The 23220-nt window shown below is 37.8% G+C and overlaps 2 protein-coding genes across 4 annotated transcripts in view; one reads left to right on the top strand and one right to left on the bottom strand.

Annotated features, from left to right (window-relative positions):
• Positions 1–391: 391 nt before the first annotated feature.
• Positions 392–4764, top strand: LOC122088033 (protein SOMBRERO). Of its 3 annotated transcripts, none has more exons than XM_042657172.1 (4): positions 392–468; positions 944–1149; positions 1769–2040; positions 4031–4764. In XM_042657172.1, the coding sequence occupies exons 2-4, from the start codon at positions 978–980 to the stop codon at positions 4556–4558; spliced, it is 972 nt and encodes a 323-aa protein (XP_042513106.1). In that variant the 5' UTR covers positions 392–468; positions 944–977; the 3' UTR covers positions 4559–4764. The 3 variants fall into 3 exon arrangements, with proteins under 3 accessions (XP_042513106.1, XP_042513104.1, XP_042513105.1); XM_042657170.1 differs by having other exon boundaries at positions 4028–4764; XM_042657171.1 differs by lacking the exon at positions 392–468 and adding an exon at positions 516–615 and having other exon boundaries at positions 4028–4764.
• A 3537-nt stretch (positions 4765–8301) lies between these two features.
• Positions 8302–23220, bottom strand: part of LOC122088154 — a 48199-nt gene continuing 33280 nt past the window's right edge. Inside the window, exons 13-21 of the mRNA XM_042657316.1 lie at positions 18069–18286; positions 17518–17736; positions 14133–14319; positions 13219–13469; positions 11752–11844; positions 11570–11671; positions 11026–11383; positions 9842–9979; positions 8302–9537 (exon numbers count right to left, since the gene is read on the bottom strand). Of these exons, the coding sequence (XP_042513250.1) occupies positions 8977–9537; positions 9842–9979; positions 11026–11383; positions 11570–11671; positions 11752–11844; positions 13219–13469; positions 14133–14319; positions 17518–17736; positions 18069–18286 (2127 nt within the window). The 3' untranslated portion in view covers positions 8302–8976. The remainder of the gene's footprint in view (positions 9538–9841; positions 9980–11025; positions 11384–11569; positions 11672–11751; positions 11845–13218; positions 13470–14132; positions 14320–17517; positions 17737–18068; positions 18287–23220) is intronic.

Here is a 23220-nt window from a genome sequence, read left to right as displayed (position 1 = left end):
CCGTGTGTGGAACAATAGAAGGGAATAGAAACAGATGTGAATTCAGAACTTTCAAATCAGATTATATAAAAAAAGAGGAAGAAGAAATTTGTATAAGTCTAGCGAAATGACAGCTTTGCATTTTTTCATCATAAGAATGAGGCGTTTTTCAGGGAAAGTTCCCTATTCAACGGACATCTTCCAATCTCATATCATCTCAATCCGTAAGAAGAGAAAACACATCCACATATCATTATTATATTAATTCCTAATTTCCTATACACTATTTTATTATATTTCTTTATTTCTGTTCCCTTCCCTCTCTTGGTCCTCGTTTCTAGCTTCACATGTTAATCTTCAACTCTCTCTCTCTCTCTCTCTCTCTCTCTCTCTACTTAACACACTCCGTGCCCTACAAGCGAAGGAATTGGGTACTTCGTGTCTGGGTCGTCTTTCTTCTGTGTTCTTGAGAAGCTTCATAGCTTAGAGGTTGGTTTTTTGTTTTCCTTTTCTTTTCTTGATTGCTTTTGAATGAGATGAAATGGGTCTGAAAATGAGAGAAAAGGGCTTTAGGATTCACTGCTATTCAGGTTATTGTCTTTGTCTAGCTAGAAAGAAGCTTCTTTTATGAAAGAGGTGAAGTCTCTCTCTCTTTTTCTCACCAAAAAAGCCCTAAGGTGGGGGTTCTCCCTTTGGGTTTTAATCTAGTTCAAAGGTTAGGCAGAAAAGCAGAAGAAGAGAAAGTTAACCTTTAACTGCTGACAACCCTAAAATTGGAAAGTAAGAGATTCTGGCCCTAGTAAGGAACCTTAGATGCAAAAAGGTGATCAGATTCTGGCATCTTTGGGTTGTATGTTTTTAGGGTATGCAGGTTGAAGTAGTACACAGGTGCATGCATGCATGAATTTACCATGTGTTAGTATCATTCTTTTTTATCTAGTTTGTTCAATCTTTGTTGTTGCAGGATAAAAGAAGCACAGAGACACGTAGTGTTGAGGATGATGATGGCCGGAAATGGAGAAGTGTCAGTTCCTCCGGGTTTCCGATTCCACCCCACCGATGAAGAGCTTCTCTACTACTATCTGAGGAAGAAGGTGGCCTACGAAGTCATCGACTTAGATGTCATCAAAGAAGTCGATCTGAACAAACTTGAACCTTGGGACCTCAAGGGTCCGTAAGCATAACCCTCTTCTATATATGTTACTCCTCCACTACTGATGTTACTGATACCCTTGATTTGGGTTAGTTGGTTCGTCTTGCTCTCTTGCCAATAGATCTAGATTACCCAATAGAACTGATTATTGGGAACTTGGGTACAACTCATCCTTAAAAATTAATCAAGAGTGTCCAAATCGTCGTAAGGTTTCACATCGAGTTAGTCACAACCGATGTAAGATAATGCTTTCGTGTGGACCCCAACACTAATCTGTTGTGTTTAAGATATTTAATCTAGGGAATCTTCATATTTTTCTAGGTGTTGTGTGTGTTTTTCTTTCCAGTGAGCTTGTTCTCTTGATAGCATTGCCGTAGGTGATGGTTGCTCTTCAGATTTGTTGGTATATCTTGTAATTGTTTCTTTTCTTTTTAATACAAATGATCTTTTAACAAAAAAATACTAAGTCTGGGGAATCTCTTGAATCTAACTGAACTCGAAGATGATCCTATATAGCTAGGCACCCACTTGATTTAAAAGTGTTATTATTATTATTATTATTTTAATTAAGAGTTTTTCTCTTCACTCTTCTCTACAACCAAGAAAGCTAATATTTTTACATTGAAGCATTTGCAGATAAATGTAGAATTGGATCAGGGATTCAGAATGAGTGGTATTTCTTCAGCCATAAGGATAAAAAATACCCAACTGGAACAAGAACAAATCGAGCAACAACCGCTGGGTTTTGGAAAGCCACAGGGAGAGACAAAGCTATTCATCTCAGCAATTCCAAACGAATTGGTATGAGGAAAACCTTAGTGTTCTACACAGGACGAGCTCCATATGGCCAAAAGACTGACTGGATCATGCACGAGTATCGCCTTGACGACAACAATGCTGAGGTTCAGGTATTATATATATATATATATCTACCAATCCATCTGATCCCTACTTTAACATTAATTAAGATGTGTAAGATGTAACCCACCAACTAATTCACTCCCTATGTGATATGATCCCGAAATCAAATAATATAATAGTTCTAATTTATTTAACCTCTGAAATGCATTAGTTATATATAAAAAAAATCGAATATATAGATTTGAAAAGATAGAGGAAAGAGATGCCCATTTAAGACAAAGTAGAGTAATTTGGATTACTGAGTTAGTGTAGGCCATTTTCCCCTATTATGTGAATGTAAACCAGGCTTAAGACAGGAAAGAGAAAGAAGAATAATGATGATCACTTGTACCTGTGTTCATGAAATGTTATTAATTACATCTTATAGAGTTATATCATTTGTACAAGAAAGAAGAAATCCCCTCCATCTAGAAACCATTTTTTTTTGGGTGAAAAAAAATATATTAAATAAAAGAAAATAAAAAAAAAAGAAATACAAAGCCAACCCATAGGCTATCCAAAGGCCGAAGCCCAAACAAATGAAGAACCAAGGGGAGGGGACAAAACAACCATCAAGGGGGATACAAGAAAAACTAGGGGTGGGGGCAAATTACATACCAAGAAAAAAATGGTACACTAAAAGAAGGGGGAGGGGCGAAACGAAAAAAAAGAGGCTTCATCAAAGTTAGGGGGAAGAGGAGATAAGTGGAAGATCCCAAGCCAAAGCAAGGTGCCTATTTTTAAAAGAATCTGGGCACGTGGCACACCTATAAAGGATTTTATTTCTAACCTCAAAGGTGATGGCATTCCATATTTGATCAATACAACGTGAAGATGAAGTCCATCTCCTTTTATTTCTTTCTCACCAAATATGGTGAATTGCTGCACAAAAAGCCAACTTACCTATAATATCACAAGAAGTTTTGCTATTGAATTCTTTTAAGATCCACCTCCATTCCCTGTCAAAAGAAAGGATAACTCTAGAGAGGGGCCAACATTTCATGAGGATACCATTCCAAACGGACTTGAAAAAGGGACAGGAGAAAAAAGGATGATCCACACTTTCTATAGAGTTCCAACAAAGGCAGCAATTGGAAATGACTATATTTCTTTGAAGAAGAAACTCCTGAGTGGGGAGAGATTTAGTCATAGCCCTCCAAGCAGTAAATGAATGCTTAGGGATGAAAGAACTGAACCAAATGGATCTAAACCATGGAACAACAGGAGTTCTAGTGCGCACCAAATTCCAAGCAATAAAATTGGTGGATTTATTAGTAGAGTTATCCCATTGAACAGAATCCCCACTACACCTAGGCCTAAAGCGAATATTGAGGAGTTTCTTCCAAACCTCTATGAGAGAGAGAGAATTACCAGGGCCAGGATCTAGGGACCATTTTAACTTGGGGCCTAGAGATCAGAGTGAAAGCGGCATTATTTCGCCTTTCCCCTCCTTTGGGAGCCTCCATGTGATGTGTCCTTCTGTTGCCTCTTCGGAAGAGATCCTAGAAACTTTACCTCATGAAGCTAGTGTGGTTTTAGGTGAGGAATTTTCATTCTTTCATATTATTGAGTGGCGGCGGCCTTCCTCTTTTGCTTACCTCACCAAGGTTGTTGTGATTATTCTGAAGAAATTGATGTTTCAGAGGGCTATAATGTTTTACTGTGAGAGAGTCATCACATTAGGTTCTTCTCATACTATCTGCGATTTGGGGACCGGAAAATTAATGTTTAGCTTCCCATAGATTCATTTTTGCTTTATATTGTTAGATTTATTCCTCTTGTTGGTTGTTTTGTTTGTTTAGATCGCGATCCTCCCCCTGTTAGTACCTCTGGGCTCTTATATATATATATATATATTTTTTTTTTCTTCTTTTAATATTTTTTTCTCATTCACCTAAAAAAGAAATTGTACAATATGTAATTGTGTTACTATTATAAGCGTTTAGTGGGATTAGAGAAAAAAAGGAAAATTAATCTTTCTTACATTGGTTTTAGCAGGAAGATGGATGGGTTGTTTGTAGGGTATTCAAGAAAAAGAGCCATCAAAGGGGGTTTCAACCAGAAGTGGCCCAAGATGAAGAACAACATTTCAGCCACATGAAGCCAGGAGGATCATCAGTTCCATTACAGCCAAAGCAAAATTTCCAGACGCAATATGATTTCACCTTCAATAGTTCCATGCATCTCCCACAGTTGTTGAGTCCAGATCAATCAACTCTTAATGCTCCATCTTTCCTATCACCTTTGTCATTGAACACTATGGACATGGAGTGTTCACAGAACTTAATGAAGTTGACATCAAACGGTGGAGGAGGACTAGTTCAGCATGATCAGAGGTTCAATGGTGATTGGACTTTCTTGGACAAACTTCTGCAAGTATCTCATCAAAGTCTGGATGAACTATGCCAAAACAAATGCAACCCTTCTTCTCAAGTTGTTGATCATCATCATGTGGGTCCTTCAATTCAGAAATTCCCATTTCAATATCTTAGTTGCGACACTGACATTTCCAAATTTTCTAAGTGAAATTATTGGATCTCTCCTTCATGTTTGATTTGATTATTTGAATCTTAGTTTATTGAAATTTGCAAGCTGAAACTGTATATATATAAACTCTTTTTTTCATGTTAGGAGTAGGGATGCCTTGGCTCTACTTTTGTCCCTTTTGTTTTATGGACTACTGTTTGGATTTATCTCCTAGTTTTATATGACTATGTCCTGTTTTGTAGAAAGTCTATTTTATGCTAAGACCCACTGACCCAATTGATTTTTCCTGGGAAAATATCTCTCTTCCCTACACTACAATGGTTCCTTAGGACTAATTTTCCTTCACCCATGTTAATTTGAATTATTCATTTTCTATGGTTATGAGTTTTTCATTTCCAAAAACTTGAAAGACCTTGTAGTACTTCATAGTTTCTCCAAATTTTATGGATCCCAAATGATATTTACCCTATGATTATGAGTTCTTAATTGCATGAGAGAAGTGAAGTAACAATCAGCCTTTCACTTGGGAGTTTCAACCTTGGAATTAATGGATCTATCAAAGATTTTTGTTCCTTGATCCGGTCGTTATGATGGGAATACATACCCTATTGAGTATACAAGCAGTGATATCTAGATGCATTTCATGACCTCTGAGTACAAGTAATAGAATAAATAGTAAATGTAAATCGTAAAAAAAGAAGGAAAGAAAAAACAAAAAAAAGTATTTTTGTCATTAGGGATTCGAAATTGTTGAAGAAATAACAAGATATTTCATTTGTTTTTGCCACCTGATTTGAAAATAAAGAACTGGTTGATATTTTACAATTTACAAAATACCATTTCAATTCATCAGATTTTGAATGTGATATAGTTCCAAAGGATGAACTGGATATGGATAGGTCTAGTAAGACTATAGTATTTTTAAATTTCCATCCATTAATTGATATTTAAGTTCAAATACTTAAAAATTATGTTTTAAGTTGTCAAAAAACATATATTTATTTACCAAAATTTGATTATGAGTTACTATATCGATGAAGTGGTGCAGACAAAAAACATATATTTACTCTTTTTCTGTGTTAAATTACCTTCCAATTAAGCAAGCTTTCCCTTTCCCTTTCCCTTCTTTGAAGTTTGAAAATGCCAAAATTTTTCTTGGAACAAGTGGTACCTATCTTTACTTAGTTTCTCACACAATAAACATGAAATCATAATCAAATCAAATAGCATATAAATTTTATTGATAATTTCTTTTAGACCCAAAAGTCTGGAGGGTATCTTTAGATTGACACCAAGTTTTTCCACATGGAAAAGTGATGTGGCAAATTTGATCATATGGATATCTAGAAGATGTTTTATATTGGCCATATATCAAGTTTCAGACTTAAATTCAATCATGTATACCTTCCGGCATATTCCCTTGTTTTTTCATCTCTATTTAAAAAAAAAAAACTTCCAATTTTCATATTCTACTAGCTAGACCATTAGTATTATTCATCTCTATTTGATGGCATTTTGGTAATTTTACTAAAACCTTGAATAAGAGTCTGAGTGATTTTCCTTGCTTATTTTGGACTAAAATTTGACCGTTGAGATGTATGTGGAGTCTGTTATCACATTGATAAATATCAAATAATGAAGCATTGTACTTTACTAGGTATAGTGACACTTGGAAGGACCCTATAAATTGATTAACTCATTAAGTTGATGTGATTTGTGGGCAATGCAATAACTAACAAGCTGGCCAGATAATTATCAGGCATTCTGGATTCATGAAGCAAGTGAAACTAGACCATATACAACTTTTTTGCAGGGAGAAAGAAAAAATATCTTAGGAAGGAACTTGTTACATGACTGAGAATTTCAAATTCTTCTCGACCTTCTCAAAAAGACTTAATTGAAAACGCACCAAAGAGGACATAAATCCAAATTGGGCCATTGGGGTTAAAAAAAAAAAAAAAAAAAAAAAAAAAAAAAAAAATTGAGTAGCAAGAACTGCAACATAATCAAAAACATGAAGGGAAAGGAATAGAAAACTAGACACCGACTGGGGCAAATAGATCCAAGCCGATCCCGCACATTTTTAATAATTAAGAGAACAAATTTGAAAAACCAAAATTTCTCAATACCTGAGTTAGGGGAAAAAAAAAAAAAACCCTTTGGATGGCCCTGAGGTGCAGTGAATGGCACAAATTAGCATTTCTAATGATACCATTTATCCCACTTGACTCTCTAGTAGCTGTAGCCTGTAGTTATATCCCATGGGCATGTCAGATAGGTAGCCTCCCCCGCCCGAAAGAAAAAAGAAAAAAAAAAAAAATCCTACTCAACCAATTAAATGACTCTTTTGCCTTTCCCCAAAAGTGTAGACAAACTTTTCAATGTTCATTCTTACCCCATCATTTTCCCACCAATCAAACAGGCCTAAAGAAAAGAAAGAGGAGAGATGTGTAATCCATTCTTATTCTTTTGGATGAGTTTGCCTTCACTTATAGTGAAGATAGGATCTTTTAATCTACAGTTCTACTGATTGGATGAGACTCATAAAAGATATTTTGGATATTCAATAATAAGGGGAGAGGTAATGATGAGATCGCATGGTGGGTTACCATTCCAGGAGTCCTAACAAAGCATTAGAAACATGGGTGAAGACTGTAATTTTTCTTCATGTGGCTAAATTTCTTTATTTTTCGTTCCCACCTAAGTTTTCATGGTCGTCTCTCTAACCTCTAAAGATCAATCACTATTGAAGGATTTAAGACTTGCAATCTTGCAATTGGAGGGGCGAAATCGAGTAAGATGAGATATTATCTTTGCAGGTTCCATGATACAGAGTGACCAGAAAAAAATTTTTTGATAAAAAAAATGACTACAATAATTGTTTGAACAGTAACCAGTGAATTATCACATTATATGTGAAGAAAAAAAAAAAAAAAGAATAAATTTTCTTGTTGATATTTCTCAAGAAGTCAATTGATTTATAGTTTTTTTTTTTTTTGCCCTTTTAGTTTAGTATACATTTTTCTTGCTTTATTTTTTTTTAGGTAGAAAAATACATTTTCGTTCTAAACGACTATAGAACATTTCATTTCACAAGTGCATTCGAAAAGTGTACCACAACTTTTGAAAATGAAAAAACAATAAATTATTTTCAAAACCTTTCAAAAACCCTCTTTACCCCTAACTTAAAGTACTTGTGGAATAAGATAAAGGGGCATTTGAAAGAAGTATACATAAACCTAGAGATGTCATACAAACAACCCTTTCTAAAATCACTTTTTTTTTAATAACATAAACTAAGCATTATATGTGCAGTAGATACATTTCTTGTACGACATAAAATATAGGTAACTAGATTACCCCAAACACGATTAGCCTCGTTGGTCTCTCCTATCTCTTGATCTCTACTCTTCTCTCTTCTCTCTTCTCGATTCAAATACCCAAATTGAGGATCTCCCCCAAGCTTTTCAGGTACTCTCCTCTCTCCCTTTATATCTGCTTGGCCTCTCCCTGAGGTTAGTTTCATTCCCACAGCCTTCCTAGCTTCCATTTCAGACCCATATCTCTGAGATAGTTGATGCCATCGGATTAATGGATATGCATTGTGAGAGATTAATGCATGTGAGTTATGAATTTGATTGGCATTGTGAGACTGATTTTTTTTCTTTAGATAAAGGCATTGTGAGGCTGATAGACTCTATGAAAATAGTGAATATGCACCAAATAACCCTTGTACATAGATTCATTTGCTTTCTCATTTCTCTAAATTGGGTAAATCACTATTCCACAGCAAGTGTCAATTTTTTTTTTAATGACTCAATAATTTGACAGGACAGAATAACACCAGCAAAATATTGCTGTCTTTTTCTTGTGGTAATATGCTACAATAAAAAATTTGCTCCATATCATGTCAATAATGAAACACATATACAAGATCAGAAAATCTCACAAAATACAACCACCTAGAAAATTACTCATCCTAAATCCACCTCCTGAAGATAATGAGGTAAGGAAGTAGGCATTGACTTGAAACTCAAAAGTCGGGGGATGCAGCAGAAAACAATGATGATACCCAAATTTCTAACATACTCCGACTAGAAAATTAATAGTTCTTCATCCGCATATTGAACAACGGGAGATAAGAAGCTGGAATTAAGTTAAACCAACCGGGCCACAGAACAACAACACAACTCAGCCTTATCCTAACTAAATGGGGCTGACTACATGGATCCGAGTTAGGACAACAGCAGAAAATCAATGGATGGGAACTCGGGCATGATGCTGGAGCTCATCTGAAAACAATGAAAATCCCACTATAATGCACTTCACTCATAATTGCCACTATGAAAGTTGTTGGGAAACAGGTTGGCATGGATTGATCATATTCTGAGAAAGCTGGAACATCATCTGTTTACCGTACTGGCAACTTTGGCAAGCGATGTTGAAATACTTTCTTGTCAAGCAAGTGGGTCAATCATTGATGATTGGGTCGGAACACCTTCAATCACTGATGATTGGGTCGGAACACCTGCCAACTGATTATCTTCTATCTGGCCATCAGCCTCCAATGGTGGTGGTGGTGAACTACTTGCTGGCTGTGCTTGAACACTCTCCTGTGGGGCAACTGGGTCTTCTGTGGCTGATGAAGGTGGTGAACTCACCGGTAATGGAATTGGATCATTCACTGCTGTAGAAAGTGGGGCACTTGCAGGTTGATCAGTGGAAGGGGGTGGTTCTAATAGCAATGGTTTGCCAGGCGGCTGCTGGGAACCCTGCATCCCAGGAGTCGGCTTTTTCTGAATGGGAATTGTAGCAGTTAGAGACACCATCCCAGGGGGAAGAATTTCAATCGGCGGTTTTTTCCCTGCTTCTGCTAAACTTGTTAGCTTGGGTTCCTCCAGAGAAGCAAGAAAAGCAGACGCAGCATCTGTTTTCATTGTTGGAGTGTGTTCAAGCTCCTTTTGTAGCATCTTATTCCAAGCCAGAGCCAAGTTCTTCAATGTTGGCCGGCCATGAGCCTGAAGACATGAGAAACTAGTGAGATCAAAGTACCGATTTCAAGTGGATGAAATTTTATTCGTAAAATAAGGGTTTTTCTATGTGTAACCACAATTGGTTACACCGAGACTCTAACCAAATGGAATTGCCCTCCATAAATGTAGGGGTGTTCTTTGTATTGTAGGGGGCAGAAATGGTCCTACACACCATAACTAGAAAGTTTAATTACATAATTCCTTTATCTTATTTCAGTCCGCATCATATGGTTACAGTCGGTGTAACCATGCCTGGTTAAACTGAGGGTATTCCAAAAAAGAAACATACATGAGCATGGAGCACAGCCTCCGCCAGCATCCCAGTGTCCTGCCATGCCTTCTCCATTAGGGCATTGTCTCCCAAAACTGCAGCTGCAAATGCAGCTTCACGTCCTTGGCCAGCTGAGATCAGATTATTTACCAAACCCTGAAAGAAAAAGTACGGCTAAATCAGGAGGAAGACCTATTCAGACAATGTAACAAGAGGGAATATTCGTGATTAGATGGCAAGGCATGGAGAGGGAAAAATCTATTCATAGCTATTTCTGAAACCTGAAAATTTCTCCCAGTGTTCCACTAAATTCAATGAAGACAGCACTTATATCACAACAAAATTACTTAGAATAAAAGCATAATGCTGCTGAAAATAAATCAATGACACTTAAAATTAAATCAATTAGGCTGTGAATATACCAAATTCAGGTGAAGTGATAATCTAGGGAAACAGTGCAAAATTAGCATTTGAAAAAACACAAAAAATTGAAGTTACAGGTTTCAACTGCGACTTCCATAGATTATGGTAAAGCATGAAATTAGGTAATGTCTTACCTAATTGCAAAAAAATTGAAGTTACAGGTATCGATGTCAGTAATATATTCCTTCAAGTTATGCAGTGGTGAGTTGCAACTACAGAGTTGGGGTGTCTTACTGTCTTTAGGCAACTCAATGTGTAAAGAATTCAGTATGGACAGTATACAGAACATTTGCTCCAACTGGAGCCACTTAGTTGCATAGCTGCCTGATTACAATCAGAAGGCATCTTAAATATGCTCCTCTTTTTGGTGGGATTGAGTTAACCCACCTTTCATGCATCCCTCTGGTAAATCACTGTTGGGAGCACGTAATGTCATAGCCATCCTCCATATAAATCTTCAATTGAATCTACCTTTGTTACTAATTCATAGCGGAATAAATTAGAGGACAAAGTCATAGATCTACATGTATTCAGCAGAAAAATGAGTAAAAAAAAAAAGAGAAAAGATACGGGAATGTACAGAGGAATAATTTAAACAAGGTTATTTATACTGTTAAATTTTAATGGTCAGTCACCTTATGATAGTATATAAAAACATTAGAAAAAGTTTTTTATTTTTTATGAGAAATAAAAATACAAGAAATATACCAGAAAAAATCTGCATTAAATTTTGTGTCATGGAGTGTAATAAAAGTAAGAGATTAGTCACGACTACATACACTAAGCCGTGTCAGCTCCCCATGATTTGCAAGACGTAGAGCTAGTCCTCTTAACTCTTGACCACGTAATGCTCCCTTGATTGAACCTGCAGCAGCTAACCTCTTAAGAGCCTCACGAGCAATATCAGCTTGTGCAGTAGCATCTGCAGCATCAATAAGATCCAAAAACTCTCTGGCAAATTTTACAATCCCTTGGACAGCATCCATAATATTTTCCTGTTTAGCTGTTAAAGTGAGAATTTCAGATACATCTAAACCTACATTTTCTTGTCCAATATCCCTGCTATTGCTCATTGTCATAAGGCATTGAAGGGCTCTTTTCAAATCATTACTCTGCATGGCAAGATCAAACTCCAACCTGAGAAATATCCACAAACGAAAGGCCATTTAAGCATATAAGGTATAAAATAAAAGATAACAACACTTCTGATTGCAATGCAAGTATTAATCCTGTTCATTCCAGACTAGAACACAATATTAGATTTTGCCTGACATGAGGCGTCATGATTCTAACCACTAAACAGGCAGTGTCTGAATTGCAGACCTCTTTGATATTCCAGGCAAATGAAGTGCTTCAGTTGCATAACCCATCCCCAGCATGAATTGTGCCAAGTCATCATGGTGCTCTCTACCAAGCCTACTTGCCCTGCAAAACAAGTGTCGTTAGTATAAAAGAAGCAAAGAAACATGTGAAAGGAGAATAAGGAGAAATCATAATCACTATACCATTTCACTGCACTGACAGCATCTCCATATGCAGCTAGACAGCGACAACGGATACCAGGATGACTAAGTGACAAGGCATGGGCACACATATACCTGAAATGCAGAATTCAAAAGACTGTTATTCCAGTGATCTATAAGCTCTTAAGTGGCTTCAAATTTATGCTCCATTTGCAATCAAGATACTTCACAATGTAAAACCCCAATTTCTCCTAGTTGCTTGTATATTCTAACCCTCCATTCTCACTTGAATAAAACAAGTGAACCATAAAATTCGACAGAATTTCTGAAATTTTTCAGGGCTGATTCTACAATTCAACACCCAAAAATAGAGAGCTGAATTAAGTAAGATCGATGGGCAGAAGATCCTTAGTGTTCTCTGATGTAGATGGAAGGTTGAAACCTACATGGAAGAATATCAGACCTGGTTTATGGGCAATCCAGTAACGATGGTTAGTTCCTCTCCTTGGGAGTTGTTCAGATTTGATAACAAAGGCAAAGGAAAAGAAGTCAGCAGCAGCAGCAGTTGTGTTATTTTCTAAAGTTCAAACTTGTCTGTTTTGCACATTTTTGTGCCATTTGAAAGGTTAAGCTACCCATCCAGCGAGACTAAGATCTTGCAGTTCTGAACCATAATAATAGATTATGACTGATTATAGAAGAGGTGTTTGTGATAATATTTATATTTTTGGTTGCTTAGTTAGTTTGAGTTTTGATTACGGTTTTATTGTCTTTTAAGTTAGTCATATGTCTGATTACGACATACGGAATCATTGAAGAGATGGTTTTTTTATACTAGAGCCCATGAACCTCTATTGGGACAATAAGGCAGCCATTAGCATTGCCTTGAATCCAGCGTAGCATAATAGAATGAAAAAGATAGAGATTGCTTACTTTGTCAAGGAAAAGCTTTGTATGGGACTTATCTATATGCATTATGTGGATACTGAAAACCAATTAGATAATAGCTTCGATAAGAGACTTTGATCTAATCAGTTTCACCACACAGTCATGATAGATACACACACACTGATGCACCACTTTAGGGCAGTGTTGATCAACATACTATTTATACATAAATACAGGGTTGATGAAACAATTTCCTATTATCACAAATAAGTAAATATTTGATATCAAAGTCCTTAGGGCTAAAATTATACTTTTTCCAATAGCATAAGATATCTTTGCCAATATAATCATTCAAGGGGCACTAACTATTTGTTAATAAACAATCTTTGGAGCGAACCCATCAATAGAATGAAATGATATAATGGTGAGCATAGGTGTAGAACTAGTTATATGATGCTATGATTACAAGAACAAACATTATGCAGAACTACATTATGTTTACTGGATAACTACATCAAGAGGAAACCAACTATGGACACATGTAAAGAGAACCCCATTCCTTCAACACACAGAGATCCAGCTTTAACAAACAGTTCCTGAGACTTGAAACGAAAAAATCACCTATCAATGAGCCAAAGCACTCCATCTCTGACACCAACCACAACAAGAGGTCCAACAGGCCGTTTCTGTTCCGCAGGAAAACGAGTGACTGCCACAGACACCCCTCCACCACCAACAGCTATCTCATTCACTCTCCTCTCTTCCACATCTTTTAGCACACCAGAGTCATCCCCATCTACCTTAGCTTGTTTTGGTAACATTAGAAATGGTGGCACAGAAGGAGCATGCTGAAAGGAAGCCAACCGCACCACCTGACAGAAACAGTTGTCTCTTTAGTCTTAGAGTGGACTACTGAAAGCAAGGAAATAAGATGAATTCGCCGGTCTAGGCTTGAAGATACATTTTAGTGAATAAAGTTTAAGCAAGGTTGAATTCAAAATACTGGAAGTTGTCAAAACCACATTGACCAGAAGTCCCTAAAGATGTTGAGCATCTTGGAGTTCGGTCTCAGAAATGCTCAAACAATCTTCCGAATTTCAACAGAACAAACCATTGCCTACACAGTTGAAACCCAAATTTTTAATCAATATGTGCAAATTGGACTTGAAATTTGGTTAAAGAAATTGAATCCGGCAAATGTGGATTATTTTTTCAAATTCTTGATGAAACATTCGGGATGTTTTTGTTTAAGAATAAATACACATGAATTATTAGAAAACAAGGAAAACAATTGAAAGTGATTCTATGGTTTCAAAGCCTAAGTGGTGCAGTTCAAAAGAACAAGGCCAGCAGTAAACCAGGCTATCAGTATGGTCAAATTGGACCAAGTGACAGGAAAATTAAATAGATTTTCAACTGAATACAACAATAAGAACAACAACTCAGCCTTATACCAACTAAATAAACTTTAAACTGAATAATCAAAATAACAGTATTAAGATTCAAGAAAAACTTGATTCTCTAATTATTATAACCTGCAGCATTGGGGGCCTCAAGGAAATTCTTTCATTTAAAATAGTTTGCGAACTATCAACTGTGATCAGTGCTAACTCTCCATGCTCAGCAACGGCTCTTGCTTGTGCTTCTTTAACTTTCATCTCTTCCTTTCTCTTCTTGGTTTCAATATCAACAGGTGCAACTCCAGCATCCACAAAAACACACCTGAAATTATAACAGAGCTAGTGTAAACAAGCACACCAACAAATTTAGCTGAAATTAAGAAATGTTACAAGTACATCCCTAATTTCTCACAAAATCTACTTTGATCTACAAAGAAAAGAATATTATGGGATGCCATTTTACTTAGCAACTGCAAACTTAAGTCTTTATTAATACAGGCAATTTCTTAATATAAAAATGGGGGAGGGTTCACTCCCAACGCCTGTGAGCAGTTTCGAGCATTGGAGGGGGGTATCACAGGAACCCTGTCAAAGAGGGAGTATTTAGGACATTATATAGGGGAATGTTACAGTGTTTTGGGTGGGGGAAACGACGACTGCGTGCAGTTTCAGTTTTAAGCAGATGTGGTGGGAAACTTTAATCCTGTAAAAATAAGACTGGATTTCCCAATATTTTCCCTTTCTAAGAAGATCCTGAGAAATTGTAAAGATGTGAGGAAAAATGGATAGCCATTTTAAATTTACAAATCCACCTAATAATCATGAGTGGGTAGTAAGCATTCATATATACAGTGTGCCCCATCTTTTCAGCTCATGAATAGAATGCCATAATGGAAATCAAAGATTCTTTTTTTTTTTTGGGATGGTGGGGTGGATGTCAGAAACCAGCATTGAAGTAATAGGAGATTGATTGGCTGCGATTTCTGAAAGGGATAGTTTGAAGAATACTCCAAGTCAAAAAGGCTGATTTTCATTCCAGTCAGCAGTCAAATTCTAAGTTGCACCAGAGGACTTACTAACCCAACAGACTAACCGATTTTCAAGCACAATCTTCAGGAATGAACAAATTTCAAGCACGACCTCTAGACCACTCCAAAATCTCCAAAAAAACTCCCACTAAAATTATAACTAAAATCTCACACATCCTTTTCTCTCCAAGAACCAAACTGATGCAGTGACAAAAGGATTGAATCAATAGATTTGATCCAATTCGGCAAGTCCAGGACTAAGACAGCATTTGGTTCAAGAGTAAAACCTTTTAAAGGAATCGCATGACCACATATCTCCTTTTTAGTAAAACCATAATTTCAGTCTTTTCGGTTAAAACATTAGCAAGTCCTCAAAAGGGGGAATACATGTGAGCTTTTAGCTGTTTTTAACCAGTGGTAGAAAATTTAAGTTTCCCTTTTAGAGACCAGTATGTGGTCAGAATTTATCTTCCATACATCTATATATATATACATGCAATTTATACATCAATTAGGTTTTTCTTGGAATGAAAAAAATTGATTCTGCAGGTACGATAAATGACATAGCACAGGCCTGAAATGAAAATAGTTAAAATCAATACAGAAAACCAAGTAGAAATACTGATTTGCAAATTTAATCAAGAAAAATAGTAGCCCAAGATCTCAATGCAAGAGGGAAGAATAGCAATGACCTGATGAAAAAAAAAAAAAAAAGGTTACAATGCTCTGTTTTTTTTAGACTATATATAGGCTACAATGTACATTTGCCCCTCCAAGACCCTGCAGTAGCGGGAGCTTCATGTACTGGGTTGCTCTTTTTTTATAGGCTACAGTGGTGGCTGAAAAGGCTCTCCTACTGGACTGAAATGACGAATGATAATATCCCTACTACAAATCACTTATCAAGGGAAAAACGGAAGAACAACAATAAGTTTCAACTGGACCCAAAAGAAAACAAAAATAAAAACTGCAACCTAGACTGAAGTTAGATATAGCTGGTCATGACTTGACCTGGAACTCCTAAAACCCTTTCCCCTGACTTACAACCACTATTGACAAGTTCCTTAACTAAGAACAACTTAACAAAGGTGAGTTAGGCCTGCCAGTGGGCTTTAAGATCTTCTACTTCATCTTCTTAACCTTCTGCCTCTAGTGCTCTGATTTGCGCAAAGGCAGTAAGACAGATTCACATCAACAAATCAGTTCAGTTAGCACTTTGTAAAAAATCTAATATTCCAGATCTACTTCCACTTTATTGTTCTGAATTGAAGGATTGGATGCATAGAGCTTCTTTGCGACAAGAGTTGCAATGCCATTTTGACAGATTAAAACCCTTCAAGTTATTTGTATGTTTAATTTTTGCCTATGTACCCACTGTTCTGCAAGAACTCTCAGAGTTCTTTTTTGCCATTCTTAGCAACCTGTTGTGACAGAACAGAATATGTAATTAATTACCCCTCTCGTTGTTATTCTGGTTCTCAACAAATTAAATAGTTCCATCCAGCTGTGGAGATCTGTTAAAGAACCATATGTTGAATACCGTTGACTGAAAAGCAACCTTTTCTGATCTTGTTATTTCTAGTATGATTGGGACATGTGTCTAGCTTCTAAATTCTGTTAGTGTACAATTTAAGTTCTCGAGTGGAATTGAATTTCTGGTCCATATTTCAAATTCCTGCTGATGTAGATCGAAGCATGAAGAGGAAAAGGACAGAAAGAATTCAAGAAACACTGTTCGTGCAACAGCAAGTTCACTACAATGCGGGGTTGCAAAGGCTACTAGTCTTTTCTTGTCAAATGGAAGGGACGACCTACACTTGACTGTACTTGAATCCATGCTGATGACTTCAAGTGTCTCAACCTGGATCTCTAAGATCGCTACATATCCTTCTTCTTCCCATTCTTTCTCTATTTTTTTCTTCTTTTATTTTACTCGTATCAGTCCAGCAATAACTCAGCGTGACAGGACCCTCCTACATTACGTAGGCTTTGCACAGATAAATTGGGCCCATTACATTGGGGTGCTTAACCCTTGCATTATTAATCTTGCACTATGTCTCACCATTAATTAAAGCTTTCGGATCATCTAAAAGACCTAGCAAAAAGTTCTTCAGTTCATCAACATGAACTTGGAGAATCTTCACTACATTTCAACTATCCATAAAATGTCCTCCCATCTCCATGATTCAGAGATTTCAAAAGTTTTTTCCTTCATTTGAAAGATCCTCCTAACTATTGTGTTACCAAAAAATAGGAGCCACCTGAAGCTGCTGGCCAAAGAGCACTCAAAAAAGCATGGTATAATTGAGATGTTTTCAACCATTCTGATCTGTTGAAAGTTAAATATTCATGTATGGCTCATGTAGGTTTGAGAGAGAGAGAGATGATAGATGGAATCAGTCATCATTGTCCATGTTTAGGGAAACACGTTAATAAGTTATCCAAACAAAACAATTCCATCAGGATAAAAATCACAGAGGTCGGTATCTTACTCGATAGTAGTTGGTGTAGCCACGAATAGCTGTCTTCGATGCCAAACGGCCCCAGTAGCACAAGGAATGGCAACATCCCCCAGATATCTATATTGGGGGCGCAAGGAAGATATTATGATATATTGTTGGTAGGCAAAAGCACAATACTCAACAGTTTGGTCCCATGCAGTCCATTCTGGTTGGGCAAGAAGACCACTCACAGGTTGAAACGTTTCCCAACTGCAAAATTGTAAATTAAATTAAACACAAAACTGAAATAAATGAAAAAACCCATATAAGGACTGGTTTTTCCACTAGTGATCAAGACACATAAAAAAGTAAGTACAATAAGAATCACTGAAGAACAAAAAAGAAAAGAAGGATGGATGGTATTAGCTATGCCATGGAATATAGAATGCATATTCAGCCAGTAGAAGCACAAAACCAATAATCAATGGAGAAAACAATACACAGTAGCAAGCATACTACTATAACACAAGAAACCATTGAAACTTCTCAGAGAACCCATAAAAGTAAGGTTAAAGAAAGATGATGAACAGATAATATCCCACCTGTAAAGCTGAAAGTTTTGAGGTGCTACTTCAGAAACAGATGGTCTATTAGAAGACAATGGATCATCAGCAGCCGTAAAAGAAGATAGACCACTATTGCCAAAGCCAGATAATGGCATTGACTGAAAAGTCGAAATTGCAGTTGCAGCTGCAGGGTTGATCTTCCGTGATGTCCGATATGCCACACCAAGTAGTGCACCACCATGCAAACCGATAACCTAGAAGCAACCCTCAAAAAATAAAATAAAATAAAATAATGTATAAAACAACAAAAATTAAATAATCAAAACTATAAATATCATTGGACAAACCAAAAACACAACACCTGTTAGGATGAACTATATGTTCCGCAATCACGTTGTTTAAGGAATATATATATCTTTAACTAATTTTGATTTTAATGTTGCTTTCAAGAGCAGAAGACACTTTGATGTGATTGACCTGTCAAACTAAACATGAGTGATCTGATCTTGCTGGAAAGTCTTGTTAGTGAATTAACCTTGTTGAAGATCTCACATTTCTGCCATTTGTGTAATTAGAAGTTGTATCGACAAAAATATAGGGGAATAACGGTTTCTAAAATCTCCATCTTGGCCCTAGAGAGCCAACAATTGAGCCACCTAGGGTTCCATGAAGATCTGTCTTCCATCAGGATCTCAAAGAGCATTCCTTCATATCAAATTACCCCTTGAAATGTTTCACAAAAGTGTGGAACAGAGGACCTACTAATTCTGAAAGTAAATTGACAGTGCAAGTGTCAAGGCCACCAAAGTGGAGTTGTTTGGGATAAGATAACGGTTATGATTAGTTCATGACTAATATGCTGGGATAAGGACTATGACTCAGCCTTACATAGCTTTCCTTAACTGTAATCCGTTGTTATACTAAATCCCCTCTATAAATAAGAAAAGTCCTTTGTCATTCTAGACAAGTCAAATGTACGACTGCTGGGAAGTGCATTGGAAGAGTCTTCTTGACATTTCTTCTCCCTCCATGCTGCGAGAAGGAAATGCCGTGTGAGCTCCATGTGCAAGAACCATGGGATCTTGGCCTGCATATGCAAGGGAGTGGCGATGTATACATTAATGCTGCCTTCCCTAACAGTTAGAGCTTTTAGGTGAAACGGTAGCAAACTATGTCCTTCCTTCCGCCTTTGTCAATTGGATCTACTATTCATTTTATATCCAAGTTTCTCAGTGCTTGTCCATGCAACCCCACTGGTTCCTTCGCCTCTTCTGTAGTGGCATTCATCATGGCTGTCCCCTTTCCCCAACATTTTCACCTTAGCCTGAAGTGCTTTCCAAAAGTATCCAACCTAGTATGGACCGACAGCTTATTTCTCCTATTCCAAAATGCAAGGCTCTAAAGATCTCTCGACTAGCCTTCACCGATGACGTCATAATCTTCTCTAAGGTCAATATTCCTTCAGTTGAGGCTATTATGTCTTGTTTGCGACTTTGTGCCACTTCAAAAATATATTGGGTCTTCTGATCAATCATTTGAAATCTCTCTTATTCCCTAATGGGGCCTCTCAGGTTGATAAGTTCTGTCTCATGGAGACCGGTAAAGTATCTAGGTTTGCCATTGATCCCCTCCACGTTGACTGTCTACCATTGCACTCCTATTCTGGATCTCTTGTGCAAGAGGCTTCGCTTTCGAAAAACAAGCTTCTCTCATACGTGGGTCATCTTAAATAGATCAAATCAGCTTCTTTTTTTATTTTTTATTTTTGGATGAATAATGAATTCATTACCAAAGGGGAAAGGGAAAAAAAGGAAGGCGTGAATACACAAGGACCCCAAGAGGGAAGCAAATCAATAAACAAAAGCAAAAACAAAGCAACAAACCATTAAGACAGGGACGAAGGGAAGACCCAGGACACAACAATAACCCATTAAGATAGGGAAGAGGGGGCACCAATAGGTAGGAGGGAAGACCCCATGACACAACAATGATCCTTTGTTCCTTGGGGAATCCCTTACAAGACGATAGAGGGATAGGGCAAGTTTAGAACTGACACCGAATGATGCAGATTAATAACCAAAATAGGCTTGTTTTATTAGGAATAAGCATAGGGTTGGGTTGTATATGTGTTGAGCTTTCAGTCCATGTGGTTTGGAGTATATTGGGCCACTTTTATGGGTCTAAAGAGGGGCTCTAAGATTAGTACGGGATTACTAGTTATTTTCCTTTTTAGTTGGGGATTGATGGGGTTATTTAGTTTATTATTTAGTTTCTAAATCCAGTTTATTTAGTTTCTAATTTCAGTACTTTTAATTCCTAGTTTCTATTTCCAGTTTTAGTAACTAGAGGACCTTCTATTTTGTAAGTTTCTATTTCAGTTTTTGGAAACTAAAGTTAGTTTCTATTTTATGCAACCCCCATCATTATTATAAATAAGAAGAGGAGGCTCCTAAGCCAAGGACGATTTGAATTAAGAAAAAAGATGTTGCTGCTGCCGCTGGTCTCTGTTGAGGCTCCCCTTGTTTTTGATCAAGGTCTCGGGTTTGGTGTTTGATCCAAGCGATTATTTGCGGTGAGAAGTCCAGAAGGTGTCTCAAGTTTTATTGCTCTTTCTCAACTAATTCAAGTTTTATTCTCAGAGATCTATTGCTGTTACAATCAGGTATTTATAATTTTAATTTCCTGCCCAGAATTCCTGAAACAGAGCCAATTGGCCTCTACTGTTGGAACCAGTTCCAGCCATTGGCTGGCTTCCAAACTTTGGTTGATTGTTCCCTTGTACACCCTTAAGAATCGATCCAAAGTAGGCCTGCCTGTGCAGTCATTAGTGAGATATTCAAAATCTCCGATATTTTGTCCTGTAGTGATTCTGCCAGAATATAACCAGAATCGATAGCCTGATTTGTCCTATTCTGTTCTGTCATTTTCTGCTGTTGTTTTGGGACTGTTGCCTCATATTACTGCTGCTGGTTTTTATTTATTTGATCAACTAAAATCTGGCCTAAGTGGTACTGAGTACTGAGATCGATAGCTACTGGTTTACCTCTTTCCTGTTGGTTTGATATTTGCTGGTGTATTGGGATTGGCTGTGGTTGTTCTTTGTTTAAAAGTTCTAGCAGTTTGGGTCTAGTTTGACTTATCAAATCTAGTCCTACATTACCGAAGTAGATGGCATTTCAAATTTTATCAAAGGATTTGGAGTTGGAAGATTATGTTCCATCCAGATGTGGTTAACGGAGGCACCAAATCCGAGCTTCCTAGTAGCATCACAAATAAAGTTCCCACTAAAAGTCAAATCAACCCAGATCTATTCTCTCAGAAGGGGGAGAGGTTTTCCTCTCGAGAGCCACCAACTACTGAGGACTTTCTTCCAAACCGAGGAGGAGAAGGGGCACTCAGAGAAGAGATGGTCAGCAGATTCAGCTCCATTCCAGCAAAGGCAATTAGCCGGGGGATGTAATTATGATGGTAGATGAGGAAGGACTGGGTGCAAAGGCAGTTGGAGAGAGCTCTCCAAACAATGACGGAGTGGCGGGGGATATGACCTATAAACCAAAAAATCTTCTGCCAAACGACTAAAAGGCCTCTATGACGGACTAAATCCCTAGCGGAATGAGAGGAGGTGCAAGAGGGAGAGGGAGACCAGATAACACAATCCCTCCTGGGAAGGGAGGAGAGGGGGGGGAAAGGGGGCAAGGAGGAACAAAGTCAAAGAGGGCCAGAGAGAAAGGGGAGGACCGAGAGCCAATGGAGATTATGGAAGCCTCTGAGGCATCTCTGGCCAAGATAAGGGAGTAAACCAATCACGCACCCACAATAGAGTAGAATACACCATATGGGTGCTAACAATCAAACCAAAGGGACATGGAAGAGATATCACCAACGGGCAAGGAGAAGGCCCCAGAGCGATAGGCCTGAGAGAGGATTTTATGCCAGACCCCAGTATATTTAGTCCTTTTAAATTTATTAGTCTGGCATTTTTGAGCTGCCCTAGTCCTGTATTATGAAATGGAGTCCCTCATGTGTGCCTTTCTCTAGAAAGCTTGTGACACCTCCAGATTCCTTCACCCCTCGGTTGAGCAATCGCCTACCTCCCAAAAGATGAGGAGGTGCATGGTCTACGAAGAATAAAAGAAGTCAACTCGGCAAGTATCCTCGATCTCTTTTGGAAGTTAGCGGCTAAGTCGAAGAGTATTTGGGCTAACTTGTTGACTATTGCCTTCTTCATTATGACTCTATTTGGTCTGCTCCTTCTATTTTAGATTCTTTTTGGGTTTGGACAAAAATGTTGAAGCTCAAACCTCTTGCTTACGAGGTTATCCAATCCTATATGATAATAGTGCCTCCACTAGATTATGGTTGCTCCACTAGATTATGGTTGGACCATTGGCATCCATAGAGAGTTCTCCTCCACTAAGTCAGTAACAGGGCTATCTACTCCTTAGACCATGTAAGGCTGGCCATGATTTCTGACATTCTTCATCCTGATGGTTGGGCACCCTCCCCCTTGATCTTCCATCTATAAATCCCTCACAACTATACCCAGAAGGTCTAAGGGGAGTGGTGATACTTTTACTTGAACTGCTTCTCCAACAGACCTCTTTAGTTTCAAGTCGGCTTGGGACCTCATCCGATTCGTGGGTCCGTTCAATTTCGGCACTCTCTAGTTTGGTTTAAGAGTCACATTCTCTGCCAAAGTTTCATCGTCTGGCGGACTTTTTCTTGCTACCTTCCAACATAGTCCTTTCTTGTCCAGAGGCAGATTTCAACATCTCCATCTTGTTGCCTTTGTTGGAATGACACTGTATATGTAAACCACCTTTCCTTTGTCAACCCCGTCTCCTCTATTTGGAAATGCCTCCTTGTTAAAGGCTGGTCGTAGAAAATGAAGATTTTACCTTTTGAGAGAGTAGACGTGGGCGGATATGACCTTTGCTAGCAAATTTTGTTGTGATTCTATGAGCAAGTTTGCTTTAGGTGCCGCTATCTACCACACCTGGATGGAGCATAACCTCCGAAGATGGACTTCTGATCTAGATCCGTACAACAGATTAGGGATTCCATCCTCTTTGATGTCATAGCAAACTATTTGTGGCCTCCTCCCGGTGTGTGGACTCCCCTAGGAATTGAATCATTGTTCATGCTTGGTGACTTTTTCCCTGTAATGTTACAGCCCTTTGCCCCCCCC

The sequence above is a fragment of the Macadamia integrifolia genome, chromosome 9 (genome assembly GCF_013358625.1).
Source record: "Macadamia integrifolia cultivar HAES 741 chromosome 9, SCU_Mint_v3, whole genome shotgun sequence".
NCBI lineage: Eukaryota > Viridiplantae > Streptophyta > Magnoliopsida > Proteales > Proteaceae > Macadamia > Macadamia integrifolia.
This window is presented reverse-complemented; position numbering and strand designations above follow the sequence as displayed.

What these genes read in the sequence shown, in the direction of transcription:
- LOC122088033 (XM_042657170.1), top strand. Translation starts at nt 978, where the DNA reads ATGATGATGGCCGGAAATGGAGAAGTGTCAGTTCCTCCGGGTTTCCGA. An exon ending in TGAACCTTGGGACCTCAAGG is followed by an intron (nt 1,150 to 1,768) that starts GTCCGTAAGCAT and finishes AAGCATTTGCAG; the next exon opens with ATAAATGTAGAATTGGATCA. An exon ending in ACAACAATGCTGAGGTTCAG is followed by an intron (nt 2,041 to 4,027) that starts GTATTATATATA and finishes CATTGGTTTTAG; the next exon opens with CAGGAAGATGGATGGGTTGT.